The sequence below is a fragment of the Heterodontus francisci genome, chromosome 3 (assembly GCF_036365525.1).
Source record: "Heterodontus francisci isolate sHetFra1 chromosome 3, sHetFra1.hap1, whole genome shotgun sequence".
NCBI lineage: Eukaryota > Metazoa > Chordata > Chondrichthyes > Heterodontiformes > Heterodontidae > Heterodontus > Heterodontus francisci.
In genome coordinates, this window is record NC_090373.1 from 142,581,917 (window position 1) to 142,606,154 (window position 24,238).

The 24,238-nt window shown below is 43.1% G+C and overlaps 1 protein-coding gene across 1 annotated transcript in view; it reads right to left on the reverse strand.

Annotated features, from left to right (window-relative positions):
• LOC137362204 (uncharacterized) overlaps positions 1-24,238 on the reverse strand; it is a 130,597-nt gene that overhangs the window by 25,604 nt on the left and 80,755 nt on the right. The window contains exons 10-12 of the mRNA XM_068026658.1: positions 10,806-10,946; positions 7,434-9,500; positions 1,631-1,753 (exon numbers count right to left, since the gene is read on the reverse strand). Coding sequence (XP_067882759.1) covers positions 1,631-1,753; positions 7,434-9,500; positions 10,806-10,946 — 2,331 coding nt within the window. The remainder of the gene's footprint in view (positions 1-1,630; positions 1,754-7,433; positions 9,501-10,805; positions 10,947-24,238) is intronic.

Consider the following 24,238-nt stretch of genomic DNA (forward strand, 5'->3'; position numbering starts at 1 on the left):
TCGGGAGGGAGCGCGAGCGCGCGGGAGGGAGCGCGAGCGCGCGGGAGGGAGCGCGAGCGCGCGGGAGGGAGCGCGAGCGCGAGGGAGGGAGCGCGAGCGCGAGGGAGGGAGCGCGAGCGCGAGGGAGGGAGCGCGAGCGCGAGGGAGGGAGCGCGAGCGCGAGGGAGGGAGCGCGAGCGCGAGGGAGGGAGCGCGAGCGCGAGAGAGAGAGAGAGGGAGGGAGCGCGAGCGCGAGAGAGAGAGAGAGGGAGGGAGCGCGAGCGCGAGAGAGAGAGAGAGGGAGGGAGCGCGAGCGCGAGAGAGAGAGAGGGAGGGAGCGCGAGCGCGAGAGAGAGAGAGAGGGAGGGAGCGCGAGAGAGAGAGAGAGAGGGAGGGAGCGCGAGCGCGAGAGAGAGAGAGAGAGGGAGGGAGCGCGAGCGCGAGAGAGAGAGAGAGAGAGGGAGGGAGCGCGAGCGCGAGAGAGAGAGAGAGAGAGAGGGAGGGAGCGCGAGAACACCAGAGAGCGCGAGAACACCAGAGAGCGCGAGAACACCAGAGAGCGCGAGAACACCAGAGAGCGCGAGAACACCAGAGAGCGCGAGAACACCAGAGAGCGCGAGAACACCAGAGAGCGAGAACACCAGAGAGCGAGAGACATCCCCACTCAGGTCTGCACATCAGATTCCAGTTGGTTCTCCTCTCTCTGCTGCAGAAAGACACAAGCTTAAAACCTTAAGCTTTAAAAAAAAAGGGGCTTGCCACATGACAGTTAGCAGTATTTCTCTCTTGCCGAAAAGAAAAGGAACAAGCAGTTCCCTTAAACTTCATGGGTCTTGGTTCTCTCTCCTCACAGCATTGCAGTGTAGGACAGTGTTGCAAATTAGGTAGCCATCTTAAGCTGCCAGCAAAGTCATGCTTATAGTTTTTCTTTTTTTTTTAAGAAAAAGGTCTTTTTAAAAAAAAATCTATAAATTCAGTTCTCCAGTTAGTGGATTAAAGAAAATTATCATTCAACAAAGCATATTGGCCTAAATCTGTGACTGTAGATGGGACAACATCTATGGAGGATGAAGAGAGAAGACGGCAGGAACATTGAAGATGGGGTCTGATGAAATTAGATGTAGATGTGGAGCCACTCAGCCTATTCCTGTTGATTCAAAGTCATCTTCATTCAAAAACAAATCCAGTAGTTCAAATTAAGTAATTTTAATAAAATGGCACAGAGTCTACTTTTGGCAAAATTTCAATTCTAATTAACAGATAATTCAATTCAAACAACTTTTGAATTAAGAAGTCAAATTTATTAATGACATTTTTTTTTTAAATGGCTAGGTAAAACAAACTTTCCAAAAAAGTTATCAGTAGATCCTACCTGTAAGATACCATGGCATTACATAATAAACTAAAGCCATTAATTGATAATTTCATTACATTTTATGGCTGATTTCTCAAAAGTCACTTGAGAACCCAGTAAACTGGAACAGATTGACAGTACAGTCATTTTCTTTTGCATAAAAGTTAGTGCCTTTAAAGACTGATGTTAAGAATTCTGCAAAATCTGGCACTATATAAAAGACTCTTTCATAAAACGTGCTTATTAAAGTTTATGATTAGTCTGGGTGCATCCTAGTGAGCGGTCAGCAATATTTACCTCATACTTGGGTCGTCCAATTACTGTTGGAAATATAGTCATTGGTAGATCCTGATTCGCAAAGCCAGCTTTCATCAGACCAGAGCCAGTGTCTAATACAATTGGTGTGTTATAGTCAGAGACCTGCCAGCGACAGAAAATACATGTGAGAAGTCTGAACTCATTTCCCACTCTTACTTATGTTATTCTGAACTTTAAATTGGCCTTTATGCAGTGGGTAGATTATTAAAAGTGCATCAATTTTGCAATTCACATTTTTAAAACAATGGAGGAATATGCATCGGCAATAAGTATATTGTATGGGACACGGTAACCAATATTATACAAAAAAGGAACAAAATACTGAGGTCCTGAAATGCCAAGTCCCACAATTCGCTACATTAGTGCAGTGGCATATGTTTCCTGCCTAACCATCGGGCTGGACAAAAACCTATGTCCAGTTATGCCAGAAGACCTGGGAAATTCATTTGTGGGGGGTAGGGAGAAAGGGAGGAGGAATCTTGTGGATAGATGAAAATGTTGCTCTTAAAACTGGATTCTGGACTGCTCTCAAAGCAGTACCAGCATGCAGCAATTTCAAATTATGGATCAAAGATTAACTAGGTAGGCAGAAATAAGACACAGGGTAGGAAAGGATGGAATGGTGGGAGCGAGCGACAAGAGATCTGGCAACACAGCACCCAGGGTCATTTAGAAGGAAGTGGCACAGGAATGAGTTGCAACTCCATAACCTCCTAGGAAGTTTCCCAATGCAGAATGAAGGGTGAAGACCTCACAAGGTCAGCAAAGGGAAATCTGATGACTGCAAGCTACCATTAATATATATTTTGTACGCTTCAGAGAGTAGACCTATATTTCACCTGTATTTCCCCTAAAAGTAGTCACAACTTTACTAGTGTCATCCTGTGTATTAAATGATCTAATGTGACACACTCATGTGAAAGACTTGAGTTAATTGTATACAATATCCTCCAATGCATGCATGTTGAAGATTCATTACTTCAGTGGGAATGCCATAATAGAAGCAATGAGAATTGTCAAATAGTTGTCAAATTCAGTAGTCTGACAATAACAAACTTTCTTTTGTTATACAGGAAAAGATTGCACAAAATTACCATGAAGGACAGACAAAAGGAGGAGGGACAAGGAGAGGAGTAGGCAAATCAAATCCTGGGAACTTATTCAGCTACTGCTGTAAGGGACAGTGAGGTGGGAAGACCTGCACCGACAGCTGTTTTGTACTGACCAAGTGCAAAGGGTCAAAGACCAGAAATGGTTTCTCTTTTCTGGGGCTCAAACTCTGAGGAGACACTTAGATGAGCTTAAGAGGAACGAAAAGCCGGACAACAGAAAATACATATTTCTCGGTCTTCTTATCTCCTCAGAGGCCAAAGCAAGAAATGGAGAAGGAACCTTCACCATCTGGCATTGCTACCAGAAACTGCCCATTACATCATGAACCATGTTACTTGCACTCACTAGCCCAGATAAGTTAACTCAGAGTGATTCGATAGTCTAGAAGAATTGACACAGGGCGATTCACAACTCAAGGAAATTATTGGTAATTGAGGTGGAGCACGACGTACCTGAGCAGTACGAGAGGTTAGGTCCTAGCTGTTGAACATTCAGGCAATGCTCTCAGAGGTCCTGCCATCAAAATATAAATGCCTGTAGCACAATAGAACCATATGAAGGCACTGCAAAGACTTGGAAGATGTGTGTCAGATGGTAGGAAGGATGACAAATTCCATTGCCATCCTTTGTAGCACTCCTCTACAATGCAGAGCATCTGAAGTTGAGCAACTCCAGGAAAGTATGCACAGATATGTTGAGGAATAATTTACTGTGCCTATACACGGTGGTGGCTGACTATCCACAAGAAAGTCTGGATCCCCTGCAGTGCTTCCTTCCAAGCCTAGCTTCCTGTGATACTGCTGTTACCCTCTCCTCTACCAACAAATAAAAGATAAAGATGGGAATTGCAATGGCAAAAACTTTTGTAGCCTTCCCCTTCATTTTTGGGAAACTCTCCAAGCAAGAAACAGTTTTGAGGAAGACTTCCAAAGGAAGCATGGCACCTTCAAAATAAAGATCAAAGAAATGTAATCAAAATACCAATCCAAAGTTATGTGCCTCGATTTAACAGCACAATGAAACACAGCAATTCACCTTTAAGATCCTTTCTCAGCTGCTGTTCTATGTTACCCCTGTTTAATACTGATATAAATTAGATGGGCAGATCCTAGGGTGTAAATGATGGGATTCAGGACTTAAGATGTCACCTTGGTTGAAATCCATCATTTGCAATGACTGCACCTTAATTCGTGAAGACTTACATTTATATGCTCCCTTGCTTCCAGCAAAACTTATGGTGGAATTCAAATCTTTGGAATATTGAAAGTTAAAAGAATATGCATGTCAGAGTGGAAGTGTGGGTTAGCACATTTTCTTGGGAACATTTCCATGATAGTTTGACAGAATAGATTAGCTTCGCACATTGCCAGCTGTTAGGATTGCCACACTAATGTGCTTTGGATAATCTTAACTCAACAAACATGGGCCCAAAGCGCAAAACGAGCAACTTTTCGCACAATTGTTCATCTTCATCCAGAAGTCATAAAAATATATCGGGCTAGGTTTTACCAAGCCCAAGACGTCGGGCTCCGTGGCAGCGGGAATGGAAGATGGTGCCAGCAGCGGGAGGCAAGGCGAGGCTCCATGGCGGCCCCCACCCGCGATGGGTCCTGGATTTAAATATTTGAATTACTGACATGCATAAACTTAATCAACTTACCTCAAGTCTTTCAGGCCTGCCGCGATCTTCGGCGTGGCAACTGGTACTCCCGCGCCTTCAATTCCCCGTCTGGGGAAAGCCAGCGTCACACTGGTGGGGATGGGGTAAGAGGTAAGATTTTCAGTGTGGGGGGGCGGGGGGGGGGGGGGGGAGGGTGGTGGAGACGGGGTCAAATAGATGTAATGGGTGTAGGGGATGGTGAGGAGGGGTGAACTTTAAATTGTGCAGTCTGGAGTGGGGGAGGTCAGATTTTAAAGGTAAATGTTTTGGGACGGGGAGGGAAAATAGTTAATGTAATCATTATTGTGGGGGGGGGTGGGAAAGGATCGTTAGAAATTTATTGCATATATTTTGAGGGAATAATGCTTTAAAAATTCAAATTGACTTGCAGGGCTGGCTACCCTTTAAAAATGATGCCAGCGCCTGCGCACAGGCAGCTGACACCATTGTTGGCGACGGACAGCCCACCTCCACATTATTGGGGGTGGGCCGCCCCGGCTATTTAAATGAGCCACCACACGGGAAATCGCGGCGGCTCTTTAGCGTGCGGGCCGCCATTTATCGAGCTCGCCACCAAGTTCGGCGGCAGACTCTTGAAATCCAGCCCATCATATTGAAATAGAAATGCCTGATGGTGTGCTTCAGAATTAAGATTTTTTTTTTGTAGACAGAGGCAGTTCAACTTTGCATTACTTAACCAAAAAATGTTAAAGCAAAGCCCAAAAGTGGGAAAATGTTCCATTTCCTGACACAGATATCGGTCAGCTTGAGCACAAAAATTCACTGAAAAATGCATATTTAAATTTTACATTCTCAACTGGACTTATTAGAAGTGGTGTTTAAATTGTTCATCTTTTGGATGATATAGATGATCCCATGGCACTATTCCAAGAAGAGTAGGGGAGTTCTCCAAGTATCCTGGTCGAGTTTCCTTCTTCAACCAACAGCATCAGAACAGATTAACAGGCCATTTATTTCATTGCTGTTTGAGAGACCTTTCTGTGTACAAATTGTTTGCTTGGTTTGCCGACATGACAATCTAACCATTCCATCAAAATGGCTTAATTGGTTGCAAAGCACTTTGGTCAGTCCTTAGAATATGAAAGGTACTACAAAAACACAATTGGCAGCTTGTTACAGCAGCCAGGAACTGAACAAATAAAAACAAGAAATGCTGGAACCACTCAGCAGGTCTGGCAGCATCTGTGGAAAGAGAAGCAGAGTTAATGTTTCGGGTCAGTGACCCTTCTTCGGAACTGACAAATATTAGAAAAGTCACAGGTTATAAGTAGGTGAGGTGGGGGTGGGGCAAGAGATAACAAAAGGAGGTCGAGATTGGACCAGGCCACATAGCTGACCAAAAGGTCACGGAGCAAAGGCAAACAATATGTTAATGGTGTGTTGAAAGACAAAGCATTAGTACAGATTAGGTGTTAATACACTGAATATTGAACAGCAAGTGCAAACCTGAAAAAAAACAGTGGGTAAGCAAACTGAACAAACTAAGATGAAATGAAATAAATGCAAAAAAAAAAGATTGTAAAAAAATGTAAAAAAGAATGTAAAAAAAAAGGAAGAAAAAATAACTAAAAATGAAAGTAAAATGGGGGGCTGTCATGCTCTGAAATTATTGAACTCAATACTGACCAGGAAAGTGCCAGTTTCAATCCTTAGCTTGTGCTGAGTTTCACTGATCTCAGCTCAGGTATGGATGCTGCACTTTGTCTCAGCCCCTGGGATTATAATAGTGTTTTAAAAAAACCCCACCAGAGTTCATGATTACTGTACATTAGCCTCTTCTTGAACTGTTTGCTGAATGGGGACAGAATACTGCAGCAGAAATTGTTCCCCTCCCCCACCCTGTTCCATGGTCCACTCGTCCGTCAATGCTCACTGCTGAATGAAGTCTTGGCACCTGTGGAATCATACACTAGCAAGGAGTTAAAGCCTTCAGGAGAGTAGGATGGAAGGGAAGAGAAGAAAAAGTGGCAGAAGAAAAAAAAAGGTTATTTATGATGATGCAGCTCAGCAGGCCTGTGGAACAATAGATGTAATCGTTGACGGTACACCAGAATCAATCAATTTAATAAAATACATTGAATTAGTACAGCTTTAAAATAAAACTCGCTTATCTCCACTCTCCAAAAGCCTCCTTTTTAAACACTTGCTTGCTTCTTTTGTGTTAGTTCAATAGGCAGCAACAGTCCTACTCTGCCAAGCACTTCACTGTGCAGTGCCAAAGCTGTAGAGTGCACAGCTGTAGCATTTTTACATTGATGCTCAGCCAAACAGGGAGCAATATTGATTTTATTTTTAAAAAGCATACATGCTTGCGTTTCAAGATGATGTTAATTGTTGAAATATTGACCAGGATTTTGCACGGGTAATGACGACAAAACTCTCAGCGTTTGCCACCATTGCAACAACTGTGGAACTGACAGCAATCTCTGGTGTCTGCACACACACAGTTAAACATGGAAATCCACAAGTTTCTGTCAGTGACTCCTAGCTCCTCTGCAAGGTGCACTGAAGTTGAAACTTTTAACAGATAAACAATCCTTTACCCTTCTTTTTCCTCCCCAGGTTCCTAGTACTATGCAGCATTTATTTCAAAGGTATTTGACGCTGCAAATTAAGGTTGCCTCATTGTGGTTAATCCTGTCAATCTATATTATAATATCACTCATATTTGGAAGTGTGCAGATAAATCAGTTTTCAGTTATTTCGAGGGAGAAAATGTACCCTTTCACAGCCCAGTGCGTTCATTGTGAAGATCCTAACATTGGGGGAAGATTTCTTTGGCATGCTACCTGAAATTAAATTATAAACTCATTCTTCATAAATCTTCCCCTGTCGTCCTTAAAAGTTCTCGTTCCAAAAAAATATTAGCCAGATAAGACCAAAATTTAATCTTGAGAGTCTTTGTTGTTCTATAACTGAGATCACAACATTCACATCACAACAATGATGTATAAATATCTATCCTATTAAATAGAAATCTTTGGTTACCTTCATAACGGATACTTGAAAAACGTGTGCATTGATTGGTGGATTAAGTGCCACAGATACCTTTGCATGACAATCTTCAAATACAGGATGCAAGTCTCGATTTGGAAAATCATGTATATGGATTGTATCAATTATTTGTAAAGAATTCTGAGTCTTAGTGTTTCTGGATTCATTAGATTGCAACAGCTGAGGTACGCAATCATCTGTTGATCCTAAGCTGCTTCTGCCAATTGCACTGCTTTTCAGTGTTGCTTCGTTAAGTAAAGGAATGTGTTGTGCATCACATTTACCTTCGCCTGACTTTACCAACTTGGAGTCTTTTACCCCAAAACAAATTTTTCTATTCTCAGAGTTTACAAAAGAGCATGCTTCGCTGACAGAATCATCTTCCTTCCAATTTACTTGATCAATCTGTATGTTTGTTGAGCTGTCAGACAAGTTAGAAGAATTTTTGTTCAAATGGTCCTTTTTAATGTCTTCTGATCGATTTTTGTTCCCCATCTCTGGAGTAGGATTGGGTTCATGTGTTGCACTAACACTCTTAGGCTCTTGCATTTTAGACTCTTTTGCAACTGGACAGGTTCCCACAAACTCTGAAAATTCTTGATGTTCACTAGGTTTCCTTAAAGCACTGGAATTTTCCAAACACTGTTTTGGGCAAGTTTTGGTTTGGCACACATTAATAGTTTTTCTGGGTTTGGGCACTGGAATTCTCAGCTGGTCTTTCTTTCCATTCTTTTTCATTACAGCATCTTCAACAGATTCACTAAAGGAGTGCTGAGAACATGCAGATGCTGGAACCTTTTCCACTTTCACAGGTATACTAGTCCGCAGTGCTGGCTTTGGCTTTTCCTTAGTTTGCACGGTTAAGTCTCTTCGGCTTTTACAGCCAGCTGTGTAACTTTCATTATTTTCAATGGTTTCCTTCTTAGATGAATTAATAACCTTCACAAGGATTTTTTTTCTGTTCACAACTTGAGGTTGAGTGTTTTTTTGTGTGTCTCTCTCTCTTGAACTTAATGGGACAGTTTTATTTTCAGTACTGTCCTGCCCCTGGCACCCTTTTGTTGTTCCAACTGATTCTAGACTATTATTCTCATGGGTTTCTCCTAAGATTCCATGACAAATTTGCTGTTCTATTTTACCTGATCGGATATAGGTTTCATTAAATGCCTGTTCATCTTCTGTACTCATTAGATTACATTTTTCATTCATAGGAACAGCATTATTTATGACTGCAGCAAGGATTTGGTCTTGCGAGTAATTCTTTTTGGAACGTACTGTTTTGGTGGCCTTTTTTTTTGACCTAGATACAACTTTTACATATGGAGGAGTTTTGTCTGGGGTATGTTTGATGTAAGATCGGTCCTGACTGGAGTCTGAATAGAAACCATTTACGGGGTACCTTGGTTCACTGGACTTGAAATTGACTTCCGTCAACATAAATTGGCTTTTTACTTCAGCTCTTGGAGTAGGTTTTGAATGAGAACTCAGATCTCGTGCAGATGGTTTTGTTGTACTTTTCTTTTGATTACCACATACTGTCTTTGAAGATATTTGCGGCAATTTCTTTAAATTCTTGTATTTAATTTGTTCTTCTCTAGCTAGACTTTGCTCCATTTTCTCAACCTCTTTCCTTTCTCTCTCCAGCTCAGTCAAGAACTTTATTCTGTCTTTGTTTGGGTTAGAATTACCTCCATTTGACTTGTCTGAGTTTTGAATTGGAACAGTCTCCTCTTCCTCAGAGGAACACAGCTCTCTTATTTTTAAGTTCTCTTCCAGAATTCGGTCCTCAATTTGATTTAGTTCTTTCAACTCTTGCAGTAACCTGGGGTTATTGTGTAAGCCCCAGTGAGAGCCCGGACTTGAAGGCGTAGCTTTACAGTTTGTAGTGCAAAACCCACTGTAAGGTTTGAAGCTTCCTTCTTGTTGCATGCACTCAATATCACAAGCTAAATGTGAATGGGTACAACTGCGAGGACATTCCTGCTGTCCCAATTCAGGCCACTCATAGTCCTCCAATCCAATCACTCCAGCTTCTGAAAGCTCACTCCGGGACATAATGACCTGGAAGAAAAAGTTAGTTTGTAAATGAGTTACTTAAAAATGCTAAAGATCGAGATTGAGCAAGTGAATTTGCGCATTGTCGTCTCCACATGAGAAATGGGCCTAAATCCTAATCTAGGTGAGAGCCAAGAACCAATCCAGGCAGGGCCATCTCAAACCATTTTGTAGCGGGCATGGGCCAGAACGAAAAGTAGGCATACTGGCACAAACTGACAACTGAATTCAAAGACACTGTAAAGAAGCCTGGTATTCTGACATGGGTGCATTGGTAGAGTGTTCTTCTGAGGCTAAGAATTAAAATACATTGTTGGGGCTGTGTAAATGGAGATTTATCTTGTATCGGCTTGTGCTTTGCCTGACCTATAACTACTTGATACTGACTTAGGTCACAAAATTCCCAGGACCCTTCATTCTCAACCTAAGTGCAAAGAAAAATATTCATTGAAAAATTTTACACATTAAATTGCCATCACTTCATTCTTGGCTCTTGCAAATGAAGGCACTACTAAGAAAAAAAGCATAGAAAAAAGCAGGCGCCAATGACATTTTTAAATGGCTTTGCGCCCTACATGACAATTTACATTTTTTTTTTAAAAAGAGAAATTGTATTAAAAGCTATTTAAAAATAAATAAATGTTTCTAACTCCTCTTCCACTGCCCTCCCCCAATATCCATACAATTCATTCCTCCCCCCCCGCCCCAAAATACTTACCTGACCTTCCCACGCCTCCCCCAAAGTTCATAAACTTTCAACATCACCCCTTCCCACCATCCCCTCCACCAATCAGGTTAGTTTGACCCCACTCCCCCCACCCCCCATCCTCTCCTCCCTCCCCCCCAACCCATCCCACAGCACTGAAATACTTACTGCTCCCCCTCGCCACCAGTGACCTGCATTGGATCTCCGAACAGGGATCCGAAGGCAGGGGCGTGCCGGCAACCGGCATGAATATTGCACTGGGACAGATGGCAGGAGCAGGCAAGTAATTAATTCATTGCTTTCAATAAATTTACATATTTAACTTTGACCCCGCTGCCGGGGCTGCCGGAGGCAATACCTTCTCGGCGTTGAGACCTGCGGCAGGCCTCTCCCAGAGGCATTTTCCTCCCCTCTCTCCCCCCGCCCCCCACCATGACCCCTGACATCAGATGGGGGTCTGTAAAATTCACCCCATTGTTTTCAAACAACCAACCCAATTATTAAAATGAATTTGCATCTGAAGAATCAGATTTAAATGACAGGCAGTCAAACATGTGGCTACTGAGTATCACAAAAAAATCCTGGGAAAATTACTTGAGTACTACCTTCTCATTGCTCATAGCGTCTTGGTCTCTGTGCATGTCAGCTACTGCGCTGTTCTCTTCAGAATAACCACAGTGTTTGCCTTCTTCCAACTGCAAAAGAAGCTCCAGCTCATTTTCTTGTCTGAGCACACATTCTTCCTCCTGGGTCCAAAAGTTGGGATCATTTTAAATACTGTAAAAACTGCATTACTCATATTGTTGGCACTGAACAAAGAACAGTAAGGTGCTGTCTTAGAGGCTGTAGTTATCGCAAATAAAATAGAAAATGATGGGAATACACAGCAGGCCGGTCAGCTTCTGTGAAGCCTAAAGACAAGTTTGCGTTTTGGGTGCAATGCCCTTCCTTTAGCTCCACTTACTTCCTCTAGACAAGAAGAGTCACTCTGGGAAGCCACATGGGTCATAGCTATGCCCATCTTTTGTAGGATATGTTGAACACTGTTTGTTCCAGTCCTACTCAGGCCACGTCCCTGTCCTCCTTTTCAGTTACACTGATGTTTGTATCAGTATTGCATACCGCTCCGGCCCTGATATAGATAATTTAATGAATTATGTTTCAAATTTCCATCCATCCCTTATCTTCATGTGATCCATTGCTGAATCTTCCCTTCCCAAATCTCTTTTGATCATCTTTCCACCAATACCCACTATAATCCCACCAATTTCCAATTACCTGGATTCTTCTTCTTCCTACCCTGCTTCCTGTACGGACTTATTCCCTTTTCCCAGTTTCTCCATCTTATTATGACCCCAGTGAGACCATTTATGTTAAAATACAGGATATGAACCCACAGACCAATTAAAAAAATTACACGCCAAGATTTCAGGTTTTAGGACTTTTATTATAACAAATATTATAAAATTATTAAAAATCCCCATTAATTAAATAGTTCTTTGTAAGTAGCTGATAACACATTAGAAAAAACGGCGTTTGGCTTTACTTATTAAATACTTGAAAGCCTCACACCACACTTGTACGTTACGTTTTGGATGAGGAAATCCTTGGCAGTTAAAAGTCCCCAACTCCTCCCAGTAGAAATGGGTGGGATCCCCAGACATTTTCAAAAATCAACATCCTCTTCACTCACTTCTCAGAGCACTTCCAACCTGGAGTCCCATGAGGAAGGCGATTTCTGGTGCTCCTGCTGGTCTTCTCTGCAAGCTTCAATTTTCAAAACAGGTTCAAGTCTTCACAGCCTTATGCTGTATCAGGCTTCTGAGAGCAGGTGTCCCCTTTCTCTTTCTTGAGGCTGCAACTACTGGGTTCCCTTCTTACAGCCTGTTTCGAGGCCACAACCCCTGGTTTCTTCTCTCAGAGCCTGTCTTCCTTCTGAAACTCTTAAATTTATCTGAACTCAAAAGTCAATAGCTTATGGTTACTGTTCCAATATACAAAATCCAGAAGTCTGGTTTTACAGAGCCACCGGGGCCTTCCATTGTTCCCAGGTGTCAACAGTTGCCCGGTCTTCAGAATCACTGATCCCATGTTTTACTACTTGAACGTCTGAGAAAGTGAAACCCATTGTACTTCAGGTGTCACACCTGCAGTCTCTGTTTTTTCCAAAATAAAGTCTTTGTTCTATGTTCTCTGTTGTCTTGGTAGCCAAGACATCTGTCTTGCCCTTTCACAGATTGCATGTGAAGTCACCTGACCTTCCAGACTCCATCTTAAACTTTTAAAGATCACATTTTTAAAAAAAACAATGATGTTACAAAGTCCAGCGTTCATAACAATATCTATTGCAGCTAATCTGATGCCATTGTCCACAACAGAGCTCCCAAACTAGTTTCTTTTTCCTCAGTCAACGCTTCTCAACTATGGTAGAAGGGTCATTTGACCAGGTTAGTCTCATTTTCAGTGCTTCTGCCCTGATCCCATCCCTCTCTTATAATTGGTCTCTGGATTGGGTGGGACACAAGGTGAAAAACAGCCAGGGTTTCTACCTGGTCTGCACAAAGGGTTGCTTGAGTGCACAGAATGTGAAGTGAGCTTGGTGAGTGAGGGAGTTCAGTGAAGGGGAAAGTAAATATTAAGAAAAATAAATGTAATTAACACGATGTAGATGGCAGGACAGATGATGTGTCATGGCTGCAGCACGTAAGAGCTCCTGGATGCCACTGCAATCCATGGCAACCACATCTGCACTAAATGTCTGTGGCTTGAGGAGTTTCAGCTCAGAGTTAATGAGCTGGAGGCTGAGGTGCAGACATTGCGATGCATCAGGAAGGGGGGAAGTTAGCAAGACACTTTGTTCCAGAAGACAGTCACACCCCTTAGGATAGGGTCTTCTGATTTGGTCAGTGGTCAGGGATAGGAGGGTCTGACAGCGAGTAAGGGGATCAAGAAGGGAGCGGAGGAGCCTCAGCCCTAGCAATTGAGCAACAAGTTCAAGGTTCTTGCAGCTTGTGTGGACAAAAGTGAGGGCTGTAGCAAGGATGAGCAGACTGACCATGGTACAGGAAGCCATTCAAGTGGGGGGGGGGGGGAGTTAAAAGCAATGTAGTGGTAGTAGGGGACAGTATAGTCAGGGGGATAGACACTGTTTTCTGCAGCTGAGCACAAGAATCCAGAAGGGCGAGTTGCCTGCCTGGTAGCAGGATTCGGGATATCTGCCCGGGCTGGAGAGGAACTTGCAGTGGAAGGGGGACGATCCAGTTGTCACGGTCCATGTAGGTACCAATGACATAGCTACGACTTGGAAAGAGGTTCTACAAAGAGAGTATGAGGAGCTAGGCACTAAATTAAAAAGCAGAACCTCAAAAGGTAATAATCTCTGGAAATTGGCATAGGGTAAATAAGATTAGAGAGAGATGAATGCGTGGCTCAAAGACTGGTATGGTAGAAGTGGATTCTGGTTTGTGAGGCACTGGCACTGGGAAAAGTGTGGGCTGTACCATTGGGACAGATTTCACCTGAACAGTGTTTGGACCAGTATTCTAGTGAGTCAAATAACCAGGGAAGTAGAGAGGACTTTAAACTAAATAGAGGGGGGGGGGGGGGGGGGGGGAAAGGGATCATGCAGGGGAAGATTGAGTAAATTAAAGGGAAATGACAAGGCAATAGATCAAGGTAGCAATACAGGTAATGACAATCAGAGTGACAATAGCAAGAAGGGACAGTGATTGCAAACTCAAGAGTGTGCCAGCAGAAACGGCCAGAGTTTACAAAAACAGTAAAAAAAATTAATTAATTAAAGGCTCTATATCTGAATGCCCGCAGCATTTGCAATAAAACAGATGAATAGTCAGCTCAAATAGAAATTCACATGTATGACCTGAGAGCTATTACAAAGACGTGGCTACAAGGAAACCAAAGCTGCGTCCTGAATATCCAAGAGTACATGGCATTCATGGAAGCTGGGAAAAGGTGATGGAGTAGCTCTGTTAATTAAAGAGAGCATTAGTGAGAGATGACCTTAGTTCTAAAGATCAAGATGTAGAATTAATTTGGGTGGAACTAAGAAACAACAAGGGCAAAAAACATTGGTCAGAGTTGTTTATAAGCTACCAAGCAGCAGTGGCAGTGTAAATCACAGTATAAATCAGGAAATTAGAGGAACGTGTAACACGGGTAATACATTAATCATGGGGGATTTCAATCTACATATCGAATGGGTAAACCTAATTAGACCGGAGGCAGAGCGAGAGAGAGGAGCACGGCTGGAGAGGAGGTTTAAAAAGTGTGCCAAAAGCCCAGAGGCGGAGACCGGAGACAGAGCAAGACAGAGAGACAGAGCAAGACAGAGAGACAGAGAGACAGAGAGACAGAGCAAGACAGAGAGACAGAGAGACAGAGAGACAGAGAGACAGAGAGACAGAGAGACAGAGAGACAGAGCGACAGAGCGACAGAGCGACAGAGCGACAGAGCGACAGAGCGACAGACAGAGCGACAGACAGAGCGACAGACAGAGCGACAGACAGAGCGACAGACAGAGCGACAGACAGAGCGACAGACAGAGCGACAGACAGAGCGACAGACAGAGCGACAGACAGAGCGACAGACAGAGCGACAGACAGAGCGACAGACAGAGCGACAGACAGAGCGACAGACAGAGCGACAGACAGAGCGACAGACAGAGCGACAGACAGAGCGACAGACAGAGCGACAGACAGAGCGACAGACAGAGCGACAGACAGAGCGACAGACAGAGCGACAGACAGAGCGACAGACAGAGCGACAGACAGAGCGACAGACAGAGCGACAGACAGAGCGACAGACAGAGCGACAGACAGAGCGACAGACAGAGCGACAGACAGAGCGACAGACAGAGCGACAGACAGAGCGACAGACAGAGCGACAGACAGAGCGACAGACAGAGCGACAGACAGAGCGACAGACAGAGCGACAGACAGAGCGACAGACAGAGCGACAGACAGAGCGACAGACAGAGCGACAGACAGAGCGACAGACAGAGCGAGAGACAGAGCGAGAGACAGAGCGAGAGACAGAGCGAGAGACAGAGCGAGAGACAGAGCGAGAGACAGAGCGAGAGACAGAGAGACAGAGAGACAGAGAGACAGAGAGACAGAGAGACAGAGAGACAGAGAGACAGAGAGACAGAGACAGAGACAGAGAGACAGAGAGACAGAGAGAGAGAGACAGAGACAGAGACAGAGACAGAGACAGAGACAGAGACAGAGACAGAGACAGAGACAGAGACAGAGACAGAGAGAGAGAGAGAGAGAGAGAGAGAGAGAGAGGAGCACGGCGGGAGCAGAGCAGGGAAAAATTGAAAAGTGACATCAGAGTGATATCACAATCAACAGAGTGAACAGGGAAACACAGAGCCGCTGGGGTGAGTTTACAGGTAAGCTTTTAATTTAATTGAAAGCAAACATCACAGGCAAGCAGATAGCTGATTGGTTTGGGAAGAAGCTACCTGTTTGCTGAGTATCTGGTATATGATTAAGGTCTATTCTAATCCTAACGCTTAAAATCATAAAGGAACTAGTAGTAAGCTTAAAAAATATATAAAAAAGGAAAATCAAATTAATAATTGAATAAAATAATTAGTTAATTAAAACACATTAAGGATGGCAGGACATGTGATGTGTCATGGCTGTAGCATGTGGGAGCTCCTGGATTCCAGTGCGATCAAGGGCAAACAAGTCTGCAGTAAGTGTTTGAAGCTCAAAGAGCTTCGGCTCACAGTCATTGAATTGGAGTCCGAGCTGTGGCACATCAGGGAAGGGGAAAGTTACCTAGACATTTTGTACCAGGAGGCGGTCACACTTCTTCGGATAGGGTCGGCTGATTTGGTCAGTGGTCACGGACAGAAGAGTGTGGCTGCAGCTGAGGCAGGTACAGGGACCCAGAGGGCAGGAGTGCAGGAGCCTCAGCCTTTGCGATTGTCCAACAGGTTTGAGGTTCTTTCAGCTTGTTTGGATGAGAGTGGAGGTTGCAGGGTGGATGAGTAACCTGACCATGGCACCATGGTATAGGAAAACATTCAAGTGGAGGGATAAAAAAAGGAATGTAGTGGTAGTAGGAGACAGTATAGTTAGGGGGATTGACACTGTTCTCTGCAAGAGTCCAGATGGCTGTGTTGCCTGCCCAGTGCCAGGGTTCAGGACATCTGCTCAGGGCTGGAGAGGAACTTACAGTGGGATGGGGAGGATCCAGTCATCATGGTCCATGTAGGTACCAACGACATATGCAGGATTAGGAAAGAGTTTCTGCATAGTCAGAAAGAGGAACTAGGTGAAAATTAAAAAGCAGAACCTCAAAGGTAATAATCTCTGGATTATTACCTGAGCCACGTGCAAATTGGCATAGGGTAAATAAGATTAGAGAAATTAATGCATGGCTCAAACACTGGTGTGGTAGAAGTGGGTTCTGGTTGTGGGGCACTGGCACCAGTACCAGGACGTTCTACACCTGAACCGTGCTGGGGCCGGTGTTCCAGCGAGCCGCATAACTAGGGAAGTGGAGAGGATTTTAAACTGAATAGTGGGGGCAAGGAATCAAATTTGGGAAGACATGTTAAATCAAGGAGTAGAGACAAGGCAAGAGAGAAAGGTATTAATAGGGGAAATGATAAACAAACTGTGACAAGAAGGGACAGACCATACAAATCTAAGAGTAAATCAACAGATAAGGCTAGAGGTTACAAAAATAATAAAAGGACAAGACTAAAGGCTCTGTCTCTGAATGTACGCAGCATTCGAAACAAAACAGATGAACCGAGAGCACAAATAGAAATAAATAAGTATGATCTGATAGCCATTACAGAGACATGGCTGAAGGACACATAGATTAGGACCTGAATACTGAAGGGTATGTGGCAGTTAGGAAGGACAGGAAGCTAGGAAAAGGTGGAGAGGTAACTCTTAATTAACAATGGTATTAGCGCAACCTAAGTTCAAGAAACCAGGATGTAGAAGCAGTTTGGGTAGAGATGAGAAATCACAAAAGCAAGAAGTCACTTATGGGAGTGGTGTACAGGCCACCTAACATTAACCACAATGTAGGACGGGGTATAAAGTAACAAATAATGACAGCTTGTCAGACGGTACAGCGATAATTATGGGGGATTTCAACCTACATATAGACTGGAAAAATCAGATGGGCAGAGGTATCCTAGATGAGGAGTACATAGAATGTTTTCAGGATAATTTCTTGGAACAATACGTTCTTTAGCCAACCAGAGAGCAGGCTATACTGGACCTGATATTGTTCAAGAGATAGGATTAATTAATGACCTCATAGTTAAGGCGCCCCGAGGTAGCAGCGATCATAATATATTTGAATTTTACATTCATTTTGAGGGAGAGAAGAGTGGGTCCAAGACTAGTATTTTAAACTTAAATAAGGGCAATTATGAGGGCATGAAAGCAGAGCTAGCTAAAGTAAACTGGCAAATCAGGTTAAGGGATAGGTCAATAGAGATGTGATGACAGACATTTAAGGGGATATTTCAGAATATACTGAATAGATACATTCCAATGAGAAAGAAAAATTCCAAGGGTGGGACCCGACATCCGTGGTTAACTAAAACAGTTAAAAATCTGATCAAACTTAAAGAAAAAGCCTATAACTGTGCAAAGATGGGAGGCAGGTCAGAAGATTGGACACAATATAAAAAAAACAGCAAAGAAGGACTAAAAGATTGATAAGGAAGGTAAAATTAGAGTACGAGAGAAAGATAGCTAGAAATATAAAGACAGATAGTAAGAGTTTCTATAGATACTTAAAAGAGAAGAGCTAGCAAAGTGAGCGTCGGTCCTATAGAACGGGAGTCAGGGGAATTAATAATGGATAATAAGGAGATGGCAGATGAATTGCACAGATATTTTGCATCGGTCTTCACTATTGAGGATGCAGGTAACATTCCAGTGTTAGCTGTAAGTCAGGAAATGGAAAGGAGGGAGGGACTTAAGAAAGTTACAATTACCAAGGAAGTGGTACTGAACAAATTGTTGGAGCTGTGGGCTGACAACTCCCAGGGTCCTGATGGACTTCATCCTCGGGTGCAGGTGCAGCAAATAAGGAAGGCAATTTATTGCTAAAGGAATAGAATATAAAAGTAGGGAAGTGTTGCTACAACTGTACAAGGCATTAGTGAGACCACACCTGGAGTATTGTGTACAGTTTTGGTCCCCTTACTTGATTGCATTGGAGGCAGCTCAGAGGAGGTTCACTAGATTGATTCCAGGGATGAAGGGTTTGTCTTATGAAGAGAGATTGAGCGGTTTAGACCTTTACTCTCTAGAGTTTAGAAGAATGAGAGGAGATCTAATTGAGATATACAAGATGATTAAAGGGATTGACAAAGTAGATGTAGAGAGAATGTTTCCTCTGGTGGGACAATCTAGAACGAGAGATCATAATTTTAGGATAAGGGGTAGCAGATTTAAAACAGAGATGAGGAGAAATTACTTCTCTCAAAGGGTCGCGAGTCTGTGGAATTCACTACCCCAGAGTGCGGTGGATGCCGGGACATTAAGTAAATTTAAGGAGGGGATAGACATATTTTTAATTAGTAAAGGGTTGAAGGGTTATGGAGAACGGGCAGGAAAGTGGAGTTGAGGCAGAGATGAGATCATCCATGATCATACTGAATGACAGAGCAGGCTTGAGGGGCTGAATTGCCTACTCCTGCTCCTAGTTCTTTTGTTCTGATGTTCTGATGTTAAAAGAATTGGCTAGTGAGATAGTTGATGCATTAGTTTAAATTTTCCAAAATTACCTAGATTTGGGGAATGTTCCGCTAGACTGGAAAATGGCGATAGTAACTCCTTTATTCAAAAAGGGAGACAGAAAGCAGGAAACTACATGCCAGTTAGCTTAACATCAGTCTTAGGGAAAATGTTAGAAGCTATTAGAGACATTATAGCAGGGCATTTAGAAAAATTCAAGTTAATCAGCCAGAGTCGACATGGTTTTGTGAAAGGGAAATCATGTTTAACCAATTTATTGGAATTCTTTGAGAGAGTTACATGTGTTGTAGATAAAGGGGAACCAGTGGATGTATTGTACTTAGATTTCCAGAAGGCATTTGATAAGGTGCCATATCAAAGGTTATTGCAGAAAATAAAAGCTCATGGTGTGGCGGGGTAACATATTGGCATGGATAGAACATTATCTAGCTAACAGGAAACAGAAAGTAGGCAGAAATGGGTCATTTTCTGGTTGGCAAGACGTAATGAGTGGTGTGCCATAGCGATCTGTGCTGGGACCTCAACTTTTTATAATTCATATAAATGACTTAGATGACGGGGTCGAAGGTATGGTTGCTAAATTTGCTGATGACACAAAGTTAGGTAGGAAAATTACTAAATGAAGAGGACATAAGGGGGCTACAAAGGGAAATAGATAGGTTAAGTGAGTGGGCAAAGAAGTGACAAATGTGGGCAAGTGTGAAATTGTCCACTTTGACAGGAAGAATAAAAAAGCATATTATCTAAATAGTGAGAGATTGCAGAGCTCTGAGATGCAGAGGGATCTGGGTGTCCTAGTACATGAATCACTAAAGGTTAGTATGCAGGTACAGCACGTAATTAGGAAAACTTATAGAATGTTATTATCGCAAGGGGAATTGAATACAAAAGTAGGTTATGCTTCAGCTATACAGGGCATTGGTGAGACTAGAGCATGGCTACCCGACCCGAACCCGACATTTATTTATTTTATTTATTTAGAGATACAGCACTGAAACAGGCCCTTCGGCCCACCGAGTCTGTGCCGACCATCAACCAACCATTTTATACTAATCCTACATTAATCCCATATTCCTACCACATTCCCACCTTCCCTCACTTCCCCTACCACCTACCTATACTAGGGGCAATTTATAATGGTCAATTTACCCATCAACCTGAAAGTCTTTGGCTGTGGGAGGAAACCGGAGCACCCGGTGAAAACCCACGCGGTCACAGGGAGAACTTGCAAACTCCGCACAGGCAGTACCCAGAATGGAACCCGGGTTGCTGGAGCTGTGAGGCTGCAGTGTTAACCACTGCGCTACTGTGCCGCCATGTGTCAGGTTCGGGTTGGGTCGCTCTTCCGTGTTCTACATTCGGGCTCAGGTTGGGCCAGACACACCATCACCACCTCCTGAACGTGGTTCCAAAGTTAATGTACTTTTTAAACAACCTTTCAAATCCAGTTACTGTTATTGTTGCTTATCTGCACAAGCTCAGAAAGTGAAAAATGGAAGCTAGGTTAACTGCACATTCCGGTGGTCGGGTTGGGCATGGGAAAAAAATGAAAGGTCTCGGGTTGGGTCGGGTCGGGTCGGATGTGGTTCTGTTGGGCTTGGGTCGGGTTTCATTTGCCTTTAGGTGAGACCACATCTGGACTACTGTGTACAGTACTGGTCTCCTTATTTAAGGAAGGATGTAAATGCGTTGAAGGCAGTACAGAGAAGGTTTACTCAACTAAAACCTGGAATGAGTGGGCTGTCTTATGAGGAAAGATTGGACAAGCTAGGCTTGTATCCGTTGGAATTTAGAAGAGTAAGAGGAGACTTGAATGAAACATACAAGATCCTGAGGGGTCTTGACAGGTTGGATGTGGAAAGGATATTTCCTTATGTGGGAGAATCTCAAACTAGGGGTCACTGTTTAAAAATAAGGAGTCGCCCATTTAAGACAGAGATGAGGAGAAACTTTTTCTCAGAGGGTTGAGAGTCTTTGGAATTCTCTTCCTCAAAAGGCGGCGGAAGCCGAATCTTTCAATATTTTTAAGGCGGAGGTAGGTAGATTCTTGATACGCAAGGGCGTAGAAGGTGATCAGGGGTAGGTGGAAATGTGGGATAATCAATTCAGCCATGAACTTATTGAATGGCAGAGCAGGCTCGAAGGGCTGAGTGGCCGACTCCTGCTCCTAATTCGTATTTTCATAGTACTAATGTTGTACTAAGAAAAGAAAAGAAAAGAAGAATGTTGTAGAGGACAAATTATTGGAATAAAAGCAAAATACAGCAGATGCTGGAAATCTGAAATAAAAAGCATGATGCTTGCCATTTCAACAACCACCCACCCCCCCCCCCCCCCAACATCATGCCAACATTTCTGTCTTTGGCCTCCTCCACTGTTCCAGTGAACATCAATGCAAGCTCGAGGAGCAGCACCTGATCTTTGGATTACGCACTCTACAGCCTTGCGGACTGAACATGGAGTTCAATAATTTCAGAGCATGACTTGCCCTTGTTTTTTACATTTTTAATTTTTTTTTAACCATGTGCCTGATTTCCTTGTAGATAAAGCTGCTCATTATTCCACTATTAATACTCTCTCGGGACTAATGCTTTGTCTTTTACCACATGCATCAACACACTCTTTGCCTTTGTCCCAGGTCAGCTTTGTTATTTAATTTCTTCTGTGCTCTGCTTTTGCACACACCACCCCTTTTGCTCTCTCCCACACCCACTTCACTTGCTTAAAACCTAATTCTTTTCTAACCTTTGCCAGTTCTGATAAAAGGTCACAGTCTTGAAACATTAACTCTGCTTCTCGCTCCACAGGTGCTGCCTGACCTGCTGAGTATTTCCAGCACTTTCTGTTTTTATTACAAATTATTGGAATGTATGCAAGATGGTTTTCTCAAGCAGTACGTTGAAGAAACAACTAGGGAATGGGCTATTTTAGATCTAGTATTGTGCAACGGAAAAGGGCTAATTAATAAGCTTGTTGCAAAGGAGCCTTTAGGAAAGAGTGACCATAATATGATAGAATTTTACATTAAGTTTGAAAATAATGTAGCTCAATCAGAAACTAGGGTCTTAAGTCTAAGCGAAGGAAACTATGACAGTACGAAGGGCAAATTGGGTTTGGTGGATTGGGAAGCTACATTAAATAGTATGATAGACAGGCAATGGCAAACGTGTAAAGAATTAATACATAGCTTACAACAAAAATACGTTCCTTTAATACACAAAAGCTCAGCAAGTAAAGTGTTCCAACCATGGCTAACAAAATAAATCAAGGATGTATTAGATCAATGGAAGATGCGTTTAAAGTTGCCAAAAAAAGTAAGTCTGAGGAATGGGAGCACTTTAGAATTCTGCAAAGGAAGACCAAGAAAAAGATTAAGAAAGAGAAAAGAGAATATAAGTACACTAGCGAGAAACATAAAAATGGACTGTAAAAGCTTCTACGATATGTAAAAAGGAAAAGATTAGCGTAAACAAGGAACTGCAAGATAATATTAGTAAATTAAAAAGTACCAGAGAAAATAATGGGAGTTAAAGTAGATAAATCCCCTAGACCTGATTATCGACATCCCAGAGTGTTGAACAAGGTGGCTGCAGAAATAGTAGATGTATTGGTGGTCATCTTTCAAAATTCTATAGATTCTGGAATGTTTCTTGCAGATTGGAAGGTGGCAATTGCAACTGAGCTATTTAAGAAAGGAGGGAGAGAGAAAATGGGGAACTACAGACCTGTTAACTGAACATTAGTCATAGGGAAAATGCTAGAATCTATAATAAAGGATGTGATAACAGGACACTTAGAAAATAACGGTAGAATTGGGCAGAGTCAACATGGATTTATGAAAGGGAAATCATGTTTGACAAACCTGTTGGAGTTTTTTTTTGAGGATGTAACTAGCAGAATAGATAAAGGGGAACCGGTGGATGTGGTATATTTAGATTTTCAGAAAGCTTTTGATAAGGTCCCACACGGGCAGCATCTGTGAAGAGAAAAACCGAGTTAACATTTCAGGCCGATGACTTTTCGTCAATTTTCCCTCCACAGATTCTGCCTGACCTCATGAGTGTTTCCAATATTTTCTGTTTTTATTTCAGATTTCCAACATCGCAGTATTTTGCTTTTGGAAAAGTTAGGACTGTTCTCATTGGAACAGAAAAGGTTAACAGGTAACTTAATGGAGACCTTCAAGATGATAAAGGGTGAATAGGGAAAAATATTCCCTCTGGCAAGTGGGGCAATGACTAGAGGTCATGGATTCAATATCATTGGAAAATAATCTAGAGGGGAGATGAGCAATTTTTTCACACAGTTGTCAGAATCTGGAATATTGTACTTTTTAAAAAATTCATTCACAGGATATGGGCGCCGCTGGCCAGGCCAGCATTTATTGCCCATCCCTAATTGCCGTTGAGAAGGTGGTGGGGAGCTGCCTTCTTGAACTGCTGCAGTACATGTGGGGTAGGTATACGCACAATGCTGTTAGGAAGGGAGTTCCAGGATTTCGACCCAGCGACAGTGAAGGAACGACGATATAGTTCCAAGTCAGGATGGTGTGTGACTTGGAGGGGTAATTGCAGGTGGTGGTGTTCCCATGTATTTGCTGCCCTTGTCCTTATAGTTGGTAGAGGTCACGGGTTTGGAAGGTGCTGTCTAAGGAACCTTGGGGCATTGCTGCAGTGCATCTTGTAGATGGTACACACTGCTGCCACTGTGCGTCGGTGGTGATGGGAGTGAATGTTTGTAGATGGGGTGCCAATCAAGCGGGCTGCTTTGTCCTGGACGGTGTCGAGCTTCTTGAGTGTTGTTGGAGCTGCACCCATCCAGGCAAGTGGAGAGTATTCCATCACACTCCTGACTTGTGCCTTGTAGATGGTGGACAGCCTTTGGGGAGTCAGGAGGTGAGTTACTCGCCTCAGGATTCCTAGCCTCTGATCTGCTCTTGTAGCCAGGGTATTTATATGGCTACTCCAGTTCAGTTTCTGGTCAATGGTAGCCCCTAGGATGTTGATAGTGGGTGATTCAGCGATGGCAATGCTGTTAAATGTCAAGGGGAGATGGTTAGATTCTCTCTTGTTGGAGATGGTCATTGCCTGGCACTTGTGTGGTGCGAATGTTACTTGCCACTTATCAGCCCAAGCCTGGATATTGTCCAGGTCTTGCTGCATTTCTACACGGACTGCTTCAGTATCTGGGGAGTCACGAATGGTGCTGAACATTGTGCAATCATCTGCGAACATCCCCACTTCTGACCTTATGATTGAAGGAAGGTCATTGA